At 45.6% G+C, this 13,036-nt stretch overlaps 1 protein-coding gene across 5 annotated transcripts in view; it reads right to left on the bottom strand.

Annotated features, from left to right (window-relative positions):
* Window positions 1-1,702: 1,702 nt before the first annotated feature.
* The window catches only part of MYOCD (myocardin), a 111,824-nt gene continuing 100,490 nt past the window's right edge, over window positions 1,703-13,036 (bottom strand). For all 5 annotated transcript variants that reach the window (XM_027047239.2, XM_053211493.1, XM_027047241.2 and 2 more), the window contains 2 exons: window positions 9,881-9,938; window positions 1,703-7,620 (listed from right to left, as the gene is read on the bottom strand). In XM_027047239.2, coding sequence (XP_026903040.1) covers window positions 7,067-7,620; window positions 9,881-9,938 — 612 coding nt within the window. In that variant the 3' untranslated portion in view covers window positions 1,703-7,066. The remainder of the gene's footprint in view (window positions 7,621-9,880; window positions 9,939-13,036) is intronic.

The raw sequence follows: 13,036 nt of genomic DNA, 5'->3' as shown, positions 1-13,036 counted from the left end.
CCACGAACCTCGAGATCATCACCTGAGCCAAAATCAAGAATCAGATGGTCAACCGACTGACTGAGCACCCAGGCACCCCTCTAGTGAAGACTTTTGATGTGTGTGTGTCCCACAGGCACGAGACCCTCAAAAATCAAATTCACGATTTTTCCTATCAAGTATCTACTCCTCATTCTGGCCTTTTGCCCCTGTGAATGGAATTAACATGCACTCAACATCCAACATCCAGCTATCCCTCCCACTCCGAATCCTCCTTACTATCCACACCCGATGATCGATCTCATACTTTCCATTCTATTAACATGTTTCAAATCAACTTCATCTCTCTATTCCCACTACCACTTTCTTAGGAGAGTTACTACCTGCTGGTTGGCTGGTTTACTGCAATGGGTTCTTAACCACCTTCACTCAGACCCCGCTCCCAGCCCAGCATTATTCTAAATCCAGTCTGTTGGTTACTCATCATTTCCCTTTAAGCTCTCGTGTCTACAGAGTAAGTAGGGCACCAATGATTTATCATAGTCATTCACAAAAATTGACTGGGCTGGCCTTCCCTTATCCTGCCATTCGAATCCATTTCCATGCTGTAGAGTTATCTTTCTAAAGTGTTGAAAGATTATTATAGCTCTTTCTTAAAATTCTTCACTGATGTCCTACTGGTTTAAAGATCATGCTTCATAAGCTCATACTTTTTAAAAAATTTTTAATGTTTATTTATTTTTGAGAGAGAGAGAGCGAGCACATGCACATGAGTGGGGGAGGAGCAGAGAGAGAGGGAGACACAGATCAGAAGCAGGCTCTAGGCTCTGAGCTGTCAGCACAGAGCCCCATGTGGGGCTCAGACTCACAAACCATGAAATCATGACCTGAGCCAAAGTCAGATGCTTAACTGACTGAGCCACCCAGGCGCCCCAAAGCTCATACTGGTAAAGCCTGTAAGTTCATACTCCTCAGTATGCCTTAGGAGGCTCCTCGTGGCATGGCCCGTTTGCTTCCCATTATGGGTAGAATTGTGCCTCCCCTCCAAATTCATATATTGAAGTCTTAATCCCTGTTACCTCAGAATGTGGCCTTATTTGGAGATAGGGTCTTCACAGAGGTGATCAAGTCAAAAATGAGGTCTCTTGGGGCACCTGGATGGCTCAGTCGGTTAAGCATCTGACTTTTGGTTTTAGCTCAGGTCATGATCTCATGGTTTGTGGTTTCAAGCCCCACATCAGACTCTGCACTGTATGTGACAGGAGAGTCTGCTCCTTTCCACAAAAGTCTTCATTTTAATAGTGTCATCAGTGACAAATGCAGAGATGTGCACTGTTTGAGATCAAGGACTTTGGAAATAAAAAAAGAGTTTGACTGCTGGCTCAATATATTTCAGGTATAGAATTTTTTTTTATTTTTTTAACTAAGTAGGCTCCACACCCAATGTGGGGCTTGAACTCACAACCCTGACATCAAGAGTCACATGCTTTACTGACTGAGCCAGTCAGGTGCCCCACCCCCCCACCTCCCTGGTATAGAATCTTAAACAATTTCCTTAGCCTCTCTGAACCTCCAGTTCTTCATATGTAAAATGGGCGTAATAATCATAGTTTCAAGGTGCCATTGTGAGAACACAATGAAAAAAAAAACAAAAACACCTGTAGAGGGCCTGGTACAGTGCCTGGGATATCATACAATCAGGGTGGGGAAAAAAGCTCACAGGTCTTTTTCAAAATAAAACATTTTATTTAAAAATATATTTATATATTTTTTAAAAAGAATACATGCCAACTTTGGTATTTTAGCTATTGCTTCTTTTCCTGGTAACACACGTTTCTTTCTGGTAATGGATACTTGAGCAAAGGAGACCAAAGTGAAAACAATATGCAGGTCCCACAGAGAACCATACGCTGGCTTTTCTGATTGCTTTGCAAAGCGTTTCTTTTGTGTTTCACCAAGGGAGGGCTTCAGGCACCCAGCAATGCATCACCCTCTTTCCTCACTGCAGGCCGACTGGAGGGGAGCTCCAGGGAGCAGTGTGGGTTCTCTTTCTTTGGAAAACACTAGAATAGCATCCAGGATCCCCACCATCATGCTCCGCCTTTCCATAAACACTTGGGAGCTGGGAAACCATTTATAGAGGAAACTCACATTAACCAGCATCCATGATGGGAGCAGGTGGTTATACGAAGCACAAGAGATGGTCAGGAGTTTGGTTCATCCTAATCCATTGGGGAATTGCCAAACCCTAGAATCAAAAGGGAGCTCACTTATATGTTATTGAACCCAGTGGGTCCCTGGCAGATAGATGATAGAGAAATTCTTCCCAGATCTTTCCATGTCTTGAAATCATCTTCTCAGGCATAGACTCCACCTAGCCAGGGGTCCTCTGAAAATGTGGCTTCTAGAATCAAACCCAGCTCCTGAACACAACCCTGAGCAGCCCTGGAACCATAGGACCATCTTGTTTCAGGACCTGGACTCTGTGTGTTTGGTGATATCATCCATCTAAGAAAGAACTAGCAAATTCATCATCTGAGCCCCCCTGATGGTTTATACTGGATTTACAGGGAAAGGAAAGCCCCAGACCGTCTTCACTCTTGAGTTCTCGCACACCGGATGGCAAGCAAACTGCGTGCCAGCCCTTGAGGGCTTCCCATTATGAGGAATGAAGCCCTGAAGAGGACGGCCAAGTGATTTCCTCCTGAGGGGTGGTGGCTCCCCACGGACACCCCTCCCCCGGAAGTGTCCCTTTTGCATCCAGAGCTTGCTATGAAAGCCAAAGGCAGTGAATGGAAAAAAAGACAGAGGTTTCCTTGACCCTTTCCTGATTTTCAAGGGGCTTCTGTATCTAGCAATGAAAACCAACGCTCAGGGGTGGAAGATACAGGAAGATCGCCAAGTGCTATGCTATGGCTGTTGGATCTCAGAGACAAGAAAAAAAAATGTCTGTGCAGGTGATAGGTTTTGGCAGAGAAGGGGCCCTCTACTCTCCCTTCTGGAAAAACGAAGCCCCTCCCCCCACTTTTTAAAAATTCAGAGCTAAGGGGTTTCTGGTTTTGGGGCTAGGACATTCCCAGTGTTCTTCCTTACATGAACAGCAGCTCCCCATCACGGAATCTGAACTATCTGTACTTTATCAGTTTAGTAGTGGATGTCTGGGGATTCGTGTGCTTTTGCGTAGGTCATACGTCAGGGAATTGTCCACTGGGTGAGTGAACTTGATGTGGGCGTTTTCAGCCAGACTGGCATTTGCTTCTGGAAGAGCAGATGGAGCTTAAATAAATTTTGAGAAGGACTGTCTTGAATGCTTAGGGTAGGGTGTTTTGTTTTGTTTTGTTTTCCTCCAGATTGGAACTAAATGTTTTTGAATGGCTAAGGCCACCAGTGCACAGACCCCTGACTATTCAGGTGGAGACACTCTTGGTTTTCCTCCCTTCCTCCTTTCCTCTCCTTCTATCCTTCCTTCCTTCCTTCTTTCCTTCCTTCTTCCCTTCCTTCCTTCTTTCCTTTCTTTCCTTCCTTCCTTGTTCCCTTCTTTCTTTCCATCCTTCCTTCTTCCCTCCCTTTTCTTCCTTCTTCCCTTCCTTCCTTCCTTCCTTCCTTCCTTCCTTCCTTCCTTCCTTCCTTCCTCCCTCCCTCCCTCCCTCCCTCCCTCCCTTCTTCTCTCTCCCCCTTATAACAGAATGCATGTTGTCTCAATAACACTGTTAGTAGCAGGGCTAATACTACTAAGCACTGGCTTAACGAAAGTATTTGCACAGATGAATTTTCAGAGTCTGTTGGTAACTACCATTAGAACCCATGTGGCTGCAGCAACATTGGCGTTGGCTGCAAACGTCTGTGTCTGCAGGTCTGCTTCACCACGGGGGTCCCAGGAGCCTCAAGAAAACGACCCATGGTTGTTTTCAGGCTCTATGAGCATTAAGAAACTTGGTGGCCATCTTCAGAAGTCTCTTCTGTCCATCTGCCAGTCATGCCTGGTTGGTTGGTCCCCAGAAAAGAGGACGCCCTTAGAGTCTAAAAGAACTTAAACACTCCCAACAGGAGACAGATGAATTAGCATGGTTTATCCGATCCGCTGGGTGCAGCCAACTTCTTCGATGTTTTCTCAGCTATATCCCTGATTTTCTACCGTGTATCTCACTTCTGCTCTACGGAGAGATACAGCAAATATGGTGTGGAGCCTGTGGGAGGGGGGCTGAGGCCAAGAATCCAGGGTCTGCTCTGTGTGAAGCGTGTTGGTTGGAAATAGCAAGTATCTCTTGTCGGCTGTGATGCTTGCGTATCGGTGCTGGTAATATCTTAAAAAGGTCTCCGTGACAGTGCACAGTCTTACAAAGCACAGCGGCCTCCTGACCAAGTCTAGTCCTTCTGCTAGAAATACCCAAAGGGAACCATAATTAACGCTCAGGCCAGAGTCTCAGAGTAGGGACACTGTGAGTTTGTTTTCCAAAGGCAGCAAAGGGAGAAAACATAAACATACAAATGGTACAACGTGGGCACATGAAACATGGGCTGACCAGCAAGCTTCGTCAAGATCCAAAATAAAACTCTGACCTCTGAGGGATAAGCACACGTGAGGAATGCGCGAACAAAGTTTTCTTCGCCATATCCTCGGCTTCACAGAAAACACTGGGGATTCTTTCCTCCCCCTCTAGATTTTGGGTTCCGATGACTGACGTGAACCGCGAAATGCAGAATTTAGCACGTGGATCTCTTAAAGCACAATGCAGATCAAGGAATGTAAAAACGATTTTCATGGCCCTTTGATGCTTTTCTACGAGAGACTGTATCACTAATGGGGGAGCAGTTCTGTCTTTTCACATCCGTATTCTTTGTCAAGATGAGCGTGTTCATGGTAAGCAAGTGGCTGTGAGTCACCGAGCTGGAGCTGTTAGTCATTCACAGGGAGGCAACGTAGAGTCTGGTTGATTAATCGGGAACTCGTAGTGACAAAGGCCAAGTATTTCACAGCAAACTGGGGCTTCAAAGGCTTTTGGTACAGGACTCTGTGTCGCTGCTTTTCAAGAGACACACAACTGCACATATATGTATAGATATATACATATCCCTGTATATATGCACACACATATGCACACAGACATATGCATCTGTATATATCTAAACACATATGCATACCTACCCTGCCCCCCCATAAGCTCTGGAAGCTTTCAGATTACTAGTCACCAAAAACACTCTGTGTTCACACATGTTTACAAGGTAACAATGGAATGACTTCTAAATCTTTGGTTTCTCCAAGAGAGAACTTCTAAAATCACAACATTTTTGGTTATTTTCTCCGTAAGTGCACAGTGAATTTTTTTTTTTTTTACAAAAGAAGAAAACAGTGCCTTAGTGATTTAAATTAAAACAACAACAGCAACAACAACAACAACAACAACAACCAAACCAGCAATAGCTACTTTCTACAGCATGCAACACTAGAAAACGGTGAGCTGGGAGCCACAGTGAGCTTTAGAGAGACTGCCTTGCCACTTGAGCTGAAAACAACTCCCAGCAAAAGCACAAGATAATGAGGAACGCACACGAGAAAAATTGTCTTTCTTCCTTCCCTCGTTTTCCATGTGCGACTCTGTTTCCTTTCACCACCAAGACCTGAAATCCTCTCTCCTGGTAAATATCGTTCACATCTATTTTTACAACGTAATAATTTCGAATTTCCCCTGAACCACCCAAATTGATGACTGCAGTAAATCAAATGACTGAAGAATGAGCTTTGGGACGGAGGACCCCAAGGTTATCCTTCCCCCCTCACTGCAAGGACACTCTTTCGGCTTTTTGAAGCAAATTATGCATATGGAGAATGAGTTCTCCAGGAGAGCCTGGGAGTTTTAGCTTTTTAAAATATGGCTTATTAGGGGTATGGCACCTTGTTAGATCTGGAGTCCTCTCCTGTCCAAGTTGGGGCAGAAAAAGAAGGAGTTTCAAAAGGGGAGCAAGAAAAGATTGGTATCTTAAAAGAAAAGTGCAGTGGGAGAAGATAAAACAGGTGGGCCCCCTTCCACCCTCCAAGAAAAGTTGGACTTCCATAATTAGTCATCCGGCTATAGTAATCCATCGTGTTTATTCTCATGACACGTGAAACAGTGTTCTCTATAGCTTGTCTGAATGATCCCGCCATGGCTTCCCGAAGCTAGAGATGTTCTTCCCATGTGATCATGGGATCATCTCCAGTCTTTGAAACTAAAGGGGGGTTGTGTTGGGAATGTTCCATATGGCAGGGGGTTTTGGTTTTTGTTTGCTTTCAGGTTCTTGGCTGTTTTGTGGTGCTTATCACCACAGAGACAGCAGGAGTGATTGGGCTACTGGTTGAGAAAGAGGGAAATTCTGGGTGGACCAAACATAGGTTCATTGTTATCAGTGACCACATGGAATCCTGGGTCCAGAATTGGAACCACCCCAATGGGGCAGCTTTGTGGCCAAGAGACACCGAGCTAATTCCACTTCCTTGGGAATGGGTTGGCTCTGTCCCTCTATTCTATCTCCAGCACCCAACTGAAGTCGGGCCTGACTTCTATTTGGAAAGACAGGGAAGGGGGTGCTGAAACACAGCCTCCACCACTGAGTGAATCTTCCAGAAACTTTGATGGTTATGCTATACTCCCTGTACTCCAAAAGAGCTACATTTCCTTTCCACAGTATAAATTCACGAGAAAAGCATACGAAGCGCGATCACGCCCAAACAATGCCTGAGAAAAATTATGGGCTACAAAAACACTGGTGTTTGAAAAGGCAGTGAAAGAATTTTAGGTTTTTTTTTTTTTTTTTGGCATTCTTGATCTCAGAAATCACATATCTGAGTGCACAGCTGAAATCATGAACAGTTACTGCACGTTGGTAAATATTACATTTTACATAGATCTAAAGACTCCTATTTGCTCTCATTGACTGTCACAGAAGTCTCCATCGTGTCTTTTTAATTTTCTCCTTCTCCCCTCCTCCTCCTCCTCCTTCTCCTCGCCTACCTCTTCCTCCTTTTGGATGATAGGAGCGTTTTTGGTTGTGTGATTTTCCCCATGGCATCCCCATGGGTCTGCCTAAGCACCTCTTCATCAGACATTATCTACCACTGCTGTAAATGAAGGTCCATGGGGGAATTCAAATTGAGATCCGTGACGTCCAAGAAATCAATGTTAAAGATGCTGGGGCCGCTGGGGCCCAGGGAGCTGAAGCTTGGTGTAGAACTGGGTGGAGTAAGGTCCAGCCACTCCATGGTTTCCCAAGGAGATTCGGTGAAGCTTAGCCGCAGCCCACTGCTGTCTGCAGAGGAAGGTGAAAACTGAGTCTGTATCGGGGAGAGGGGGCCTGGCAAGATCTCGTGCGCGCTGAAGAGGTCTTCTGCTGCCTTCCCGGAGAATCCATCCATTATCCCGTCAAAAGGAGGCTCTTCGTGCCCGATTTTTAGAAGGGCCACATCGCTCACCTTCCCCAAGGGACTCTGGGAATTTAATAAGACTTCAAGGTGCTCATCACTGTCGGTACCATAATGATCAAAGGAGAGTTGGCCTCCTGAAGATGAGGGTTTGGAGAGGGCGGCGTTAGGGCTTCGGGAAGACCCGGCTATCTTGGGGACTTTTTGAAGACATGAATGATCCTCCCTAGCATCAGCTGGCATTTCTGTTGGCAAAACACAATGGGGATTGTTACACTACTACCAATGGAGATGTTACACAGTGGGGATCTTTGTTTTTATTTAAAAAAATTTTTTTTCAACGTTTGTTTACTTTTAAGAGACAGAGCATGAGCAGGGGAGGGGCAGAGAGAGAGAGGGAGACACAGACTCCGAAGCAGGCTCCAGGCTCCGAGCTGTCAGCACAGAGCCTGACACGGGGCTCAAACCCATGAACCGTGAGATCGTGACCTGAGCTGAGTTGGATGCTTAATCGACTATGCCACCCAGATGCCCTGACAGTGTGTTTTAGATTTGGAGGTACAAAGTCAAGAGTGGAGTCAAGGGCCATCTCTAGCTTTTTGACCTGTTTTGACCTGTTGGCCCCAAGATAAATATTAAGGAAGGAACAGGTTCTGGTGATTAAGATAATTAACTTATTTTAGGTCACATAGAAGGACTCCATCTTGGTTTTAAGAGCTGGATAGACTTAAAGTACTTTTTATTTTTATTTTTATTTTATTTTTTAGAGAGAACGTGCAAACGGGGTGGGGGCGCAGAGGGAGAGAGAGAATCTCAAACAGGCTCCATGATCAACTTGGAGCCTGACACAGGGCTCGATCCCACGATCATGACCTGAGCCAAAATCAAGAGTCGGATGCTCAACTGACTGAGCCACCCAGGTGCCCCTAAAGTACCTTTAAAAAAATTATTTTTTAATGTTTATTCATCCTTGAAAGAGAGAGAGGCAAGCACGAGTGGGGGAGGGGCAGAGAGACAGGGAGACACAGAATCCGAAGCAGGCTCCACGAACCATAAGATCATGACCTAAACCGAAGTCGGATGCTTAACCGACTGAGCCACGCAGGCGCCCCATATATGCTCAATCCCCTTGCCCCATATTCCCTTGGCAAAACTCCACACCTGAATGAATCTTGGTTGCAAGAGAAAAATGACACAACAGAGCTGGCTGGTCTCACTTTAGATTCAAGGTGACCAGCCTACAGCTGGCACTCAACACAGCATAGCAATCCCACTGTGTTTCTCTAGGAAACTCCATTCATTTGTGATTGATTCATGATTGCTCTTCTGTGCTTGAATCTCCCGTGCTCCCCTCCTGCACCCTCACCTTTGTTGACTGGGCCATACACTTCATTAAAAATATAAGGGTGGGGGCGCCTGGGTGGTTCAATCAATTAAACGTCTGACTCTGGCTCGTGGTCTCATGGTTTGTGGGTTCGAGCCCCGTGTCAGGCTCTGTGCTGACAGTGCAGAGCCTGCTTGGGATTCTCTCTTTCCCGCTCTCTCTGCTCCCCCCCAAATAAATAAATAAAAGAAATATGGGGGGGGGTGTCTGATAGTCCCTCTTATCTTTCCATCACAAAAGTTATAAAGATACAGACTCCTGTGACCACCTGTTCCTTCTTACTCTTGCTACACACAATGGAGAAACTGCCTGTTCACTCTCCTGTTTTCCATCTCCCTTACCAGACTGCGAGTTCCATAAAGGTAGTCTTTGTCTGGTGCAGCATTGAGCCAGTAAATGCCTGCCTACTCCTTCTCAGAAACTTTATTATTTTTTTATGGTTATTTTGAGAGAGAGAGAGCATGCGTGCATGCATGTGAGAAGGGGGGGGGCAGAGAGAGAAGGAGAAACAGAATTCCAAGAATCCTAAGAATCCACGCTGAGCCTGGAGTCCGATGAGGGGCCCAATCTCACGACCAGCCATGAAGTCATGACCTGAACTGAAATCAAGAGTTGGACGCTTAACCGACTGAGCCACCCAGGCGCCCCCATTTTTAAAAGCTAATAAATGAATCACTGCAAAGGAACCCAAAAGAACACGTTGATCATTTTTTTGGTGTTGTTGCAAGCGTGCATGATGTCTGCACCTGAACAGACCATCCAGTGGGAGATCGCTGATTGAATTTCATTTCGAGGACGTGGCACAAAACTTGCTTTATCTGCTCTCTTGTTATAGGGAGACTGGGATTAGAAGAGCCAAGAGAAATGGAGTCACAAGGCAAAACACTTAGGGAAGTAGGGTAAATAGGGTCAAATGATTGGTGAGCAAGTTCTTTGAGCAGGGGGACAAATCATCCATTGTGCCTTCTTTCCCCCACTCCAGCGTGGACGGAGAGCTCCCACGCAGAGATATTCTACCCATCCATGGCTTTTGGTGAGCATCCGACCTTGGTCCTGAGGGTCCACTGTCTAGAGCACATGCAGGTACCGGGCGTTCCAATGGGCAAGACGGGCAGTCTTACCTCCACTTTCAATGAGGACATCCAGGAGATCATCTATCTGCTGACTCCGAGTCACTTGCTGTCGCAAATTAAGCAGAAGAGAACGGAGAGGTTAGAAGGCTGGCTCCCTCTTCTGTGGGAAACCATTAGGAACAGGACTACAGGTTTTTGAACTAGGTTTGGTTAGGGTATTTTTCCCCCTCAAATTGTGATAAAAATACAATACAAAATTTACCATCTTCATCGTTTTTTCAAGCAGACAGTCCAGTGACATTGCATACCTTACAGTCACATTATTTATTTATTTCCTTTATTTATTTTTGAGAGAAAGAGACAGAGCATGAGTGGTGGAGGGGCAGAGAGAGAGAGAGAGAGAGAGAGAGAGAGAGAATCCGAAACAGGCTCCAGGCTCCAAGCTGCCAGCACAGAGCCTGACGCGGGGCTTGAACTCACAAACCGCGAGATCATGACCTGAGCTGAAGTCAGACGCTTAACCAACCGAGCCACCCAGGTGCCTCTGCAGTCACGTTATTGTGCCACCTTCACCCCCATCCATCTCTAGAACTTTTCATCTTCCCAAACTGGAACTGTCCCCATTCAGCACGAACTCCCCATTCTCCTCCCCATAGCCCCTGACAACTTCGGTTCTGCATCCTGTTCCTAGGAATCTCACAACTCTAGATCCCTCTTATAAGTGGATTCACACAGTATATTTCCTTTGGTTACTGGTTTACTTTGCTGAGCATAACGTCCTCTGGGCTCATCCATGTTGCAATACCTGTCAGAATCCCCTTCCTTGTTAGGCCTGACTAGCATTCATTGTGTGTGTTCACTGCATTTTGGATAACCATTCATCTGTCAGCAGACTAACGGGATGCTTCCACCATTTGTGAATGAAGCGGCCATGAGCAAGACGGTAACCGACTGTGCGACTGAAGCTCAAGGTTAATTTCAGACAGGAAAAGGACTGAATGAAACAATTGACTACAACAAGAGAAGGGGACAAGAAGGCAGAGTGCTCCCAGCAGCATCCCTCAGAGCGTGTCCGGTCCTTTGAGAGGCCTCCGTTCCAGGAGCGAGGCATCTTAATCCACAGATAGTATACCCATTTTTGGCCACTCTGAAGTGACTTGGATTTGCTTCCTGTTTGGGTGCTGTGGTTGTGGCCCAAGAACGTGGCTCATACTTTCCTAGGGCATCATCGCAATAGCTTGTGGAACCCATTGACACATGTAGTGTCCACACCCCTTCCCTGTGGTTCATCTGAATGATTCGGTAGAGTCTTGTTGATGGAAGTCCACTTTGCTTGACCATTTTCTTTTCTCTGGAAGCCATAAAGGATCGGTTGGTGCTTACAGATACCAGGGGTAGGTAGGAAATGGGGGGAAGAGAGACACATACGTATCCCACTCCCCTGAGAGCCCACTCTGAAATAAACAGAGGCATCAGTAATCAACACGGATGGGAGCCCTGCTCAAAGAATGAATCGTTTGCCAGTCCAGGAGGCATGAGATTCCACAGGGTCTGACAGGTAATGTAAAAGAGCCCAATATAGAACAAGAAAGAAGGGATAAAATGCAGGAACCATGCTGTGGTTCAAAGACGCAGCGGATACTTTGTTTCAGGCGACTGTCCTCTGGCAGAAACGTGGCCCCACCATTGTTAGATCCTCTCATTTTTCCGAAGTGAGAAAGCCCACTTTTTGCATAAAATCTCCTGACATTTAAAAATACTCTTGCAGCCAAGTGAGACTCAACTACAAGCCGATTTGGCTCTGTGGGACACCAGCATGCGGCAGCTGACGTAGACTGTCCTTGCTAGGTTGGGCACATACAAAGGGCCATCTGATACTTCATCCGGGCTCAAACCATTTGAAATGTGAGATCATTTAGTGCCTCTCTCTCTCTCTTTTTCTCTCTCTCTCTCTGTTTTTGGTTTTTACTTTTTATTTGGATAATTTCCCAACATAAATGACGGTAGAGTATACGACAGTCATCAATACTTTGCCAAGATCATTGGATTTTGAAACTAAGAAGAAACTCACAAAGTATCAGCCTGGCAACTGCTCTCAAATATTTGAGTAGCTATCCTGTGCCCAGACAATGTAGTCGGTGATACGCTATAGAGAACCCTTACAAAGTAGATAGGGACCCTATTTCACATAAGGGAAGTTGAGAACTTGTCCAACCTTAGTGGCAGTGACAGATGGCTGTTGGCAGTACCAAGTCCAGGCACCTGGTGTTGGTACTAAGCCCAGCCCAGCCTCTTCTCCGTCAGCCTTCTATATACAGTCAAACCTTGGTTTGCGAGCACAATTTGTTCTGGAAACATGCTTGTCATCCAAAGCACTTGTAATGTCAAAGTGAATTTCCCCACAAGAAATGATGGAAACTCAGACGATTTGTCCCACAACCCAAAAATATTCATGTAAAAATGGTTACAATACTGTAATATAATACAAAATAATAAAGAGAATATAAAATATAAAGGAAAATAAACAAATTCACCTGCACTTACTTTCAAAACCTTCGTGGCTGGTGTGAGGGAGACGAGAGAGAAGAGGGTTACTGCGTAGGATGACTTTCACTATCACTAACGGAAGTTGACTACAGTACGGTATTAATAAACTCTTGTCTTATACTGTATTTAGTGTAACTGGCCATAAAGCAGCAGAGGAAAGGGTCTCTATCTGCAGGCAGCCCGACCTAGAATGGAGCACAGCATTCCTAGGCTCGCTCTTGGATGGAAAAGCAAAGGACTGTCCATAGGTGACTCAAAGTGACAAAAAATACATTAATGCCAGTTGTGGGCACCTTCCAACATTCTGGAAAATCACTTTCTGCCAAACACTGTGAACTGAGACAAAGCATCCGAGCATGGGAGATGATCACCACAATCCCGCAGAGAGAGAGAGAGAGAGAGAGAGAGAGACAGAGAGAGACAGAGACAGGGAGGGGGAGAGAGAGAGAGAGAGAGAGAGAGAGAGAGAGAACCATTGGCTCAGTTGTGATCATGTGACGTTCAGGGTCACATACTACTCGTATTGCAAAACATGGCTCGTTTATCAAGTTAAAATTTATTAGCCATGTTTGCTCGTCTTGTGGAACACTCACACAGCAAGTTACTTGCAATCCAAGGTTTTACTGTACGTGCACTACCTTTCTACAAGTAGCATCT

This window comes from Acinonyx jubatus, chromosome E1, assembly GCF_027475565.1.
Source record: "Acinonyx jubatus isolate Ajub_Pintada_27869175 chromosome E1, VMU_Ajub_asm_v1.0, whole genome shotgun sequence".
In the NCBI taxonomy this organism is placed as follows: domain Eukaryota; kingdom Metazoa; phylum Chordata; class Mammalia; order Carnivora; family Felidae; genus Acinonyx; species Acinonyx jubatus.
Note: the sequence above shows the minus strand (reverse complement) of the source record. Positions and strands in the feature narration are given on the sequence as shown.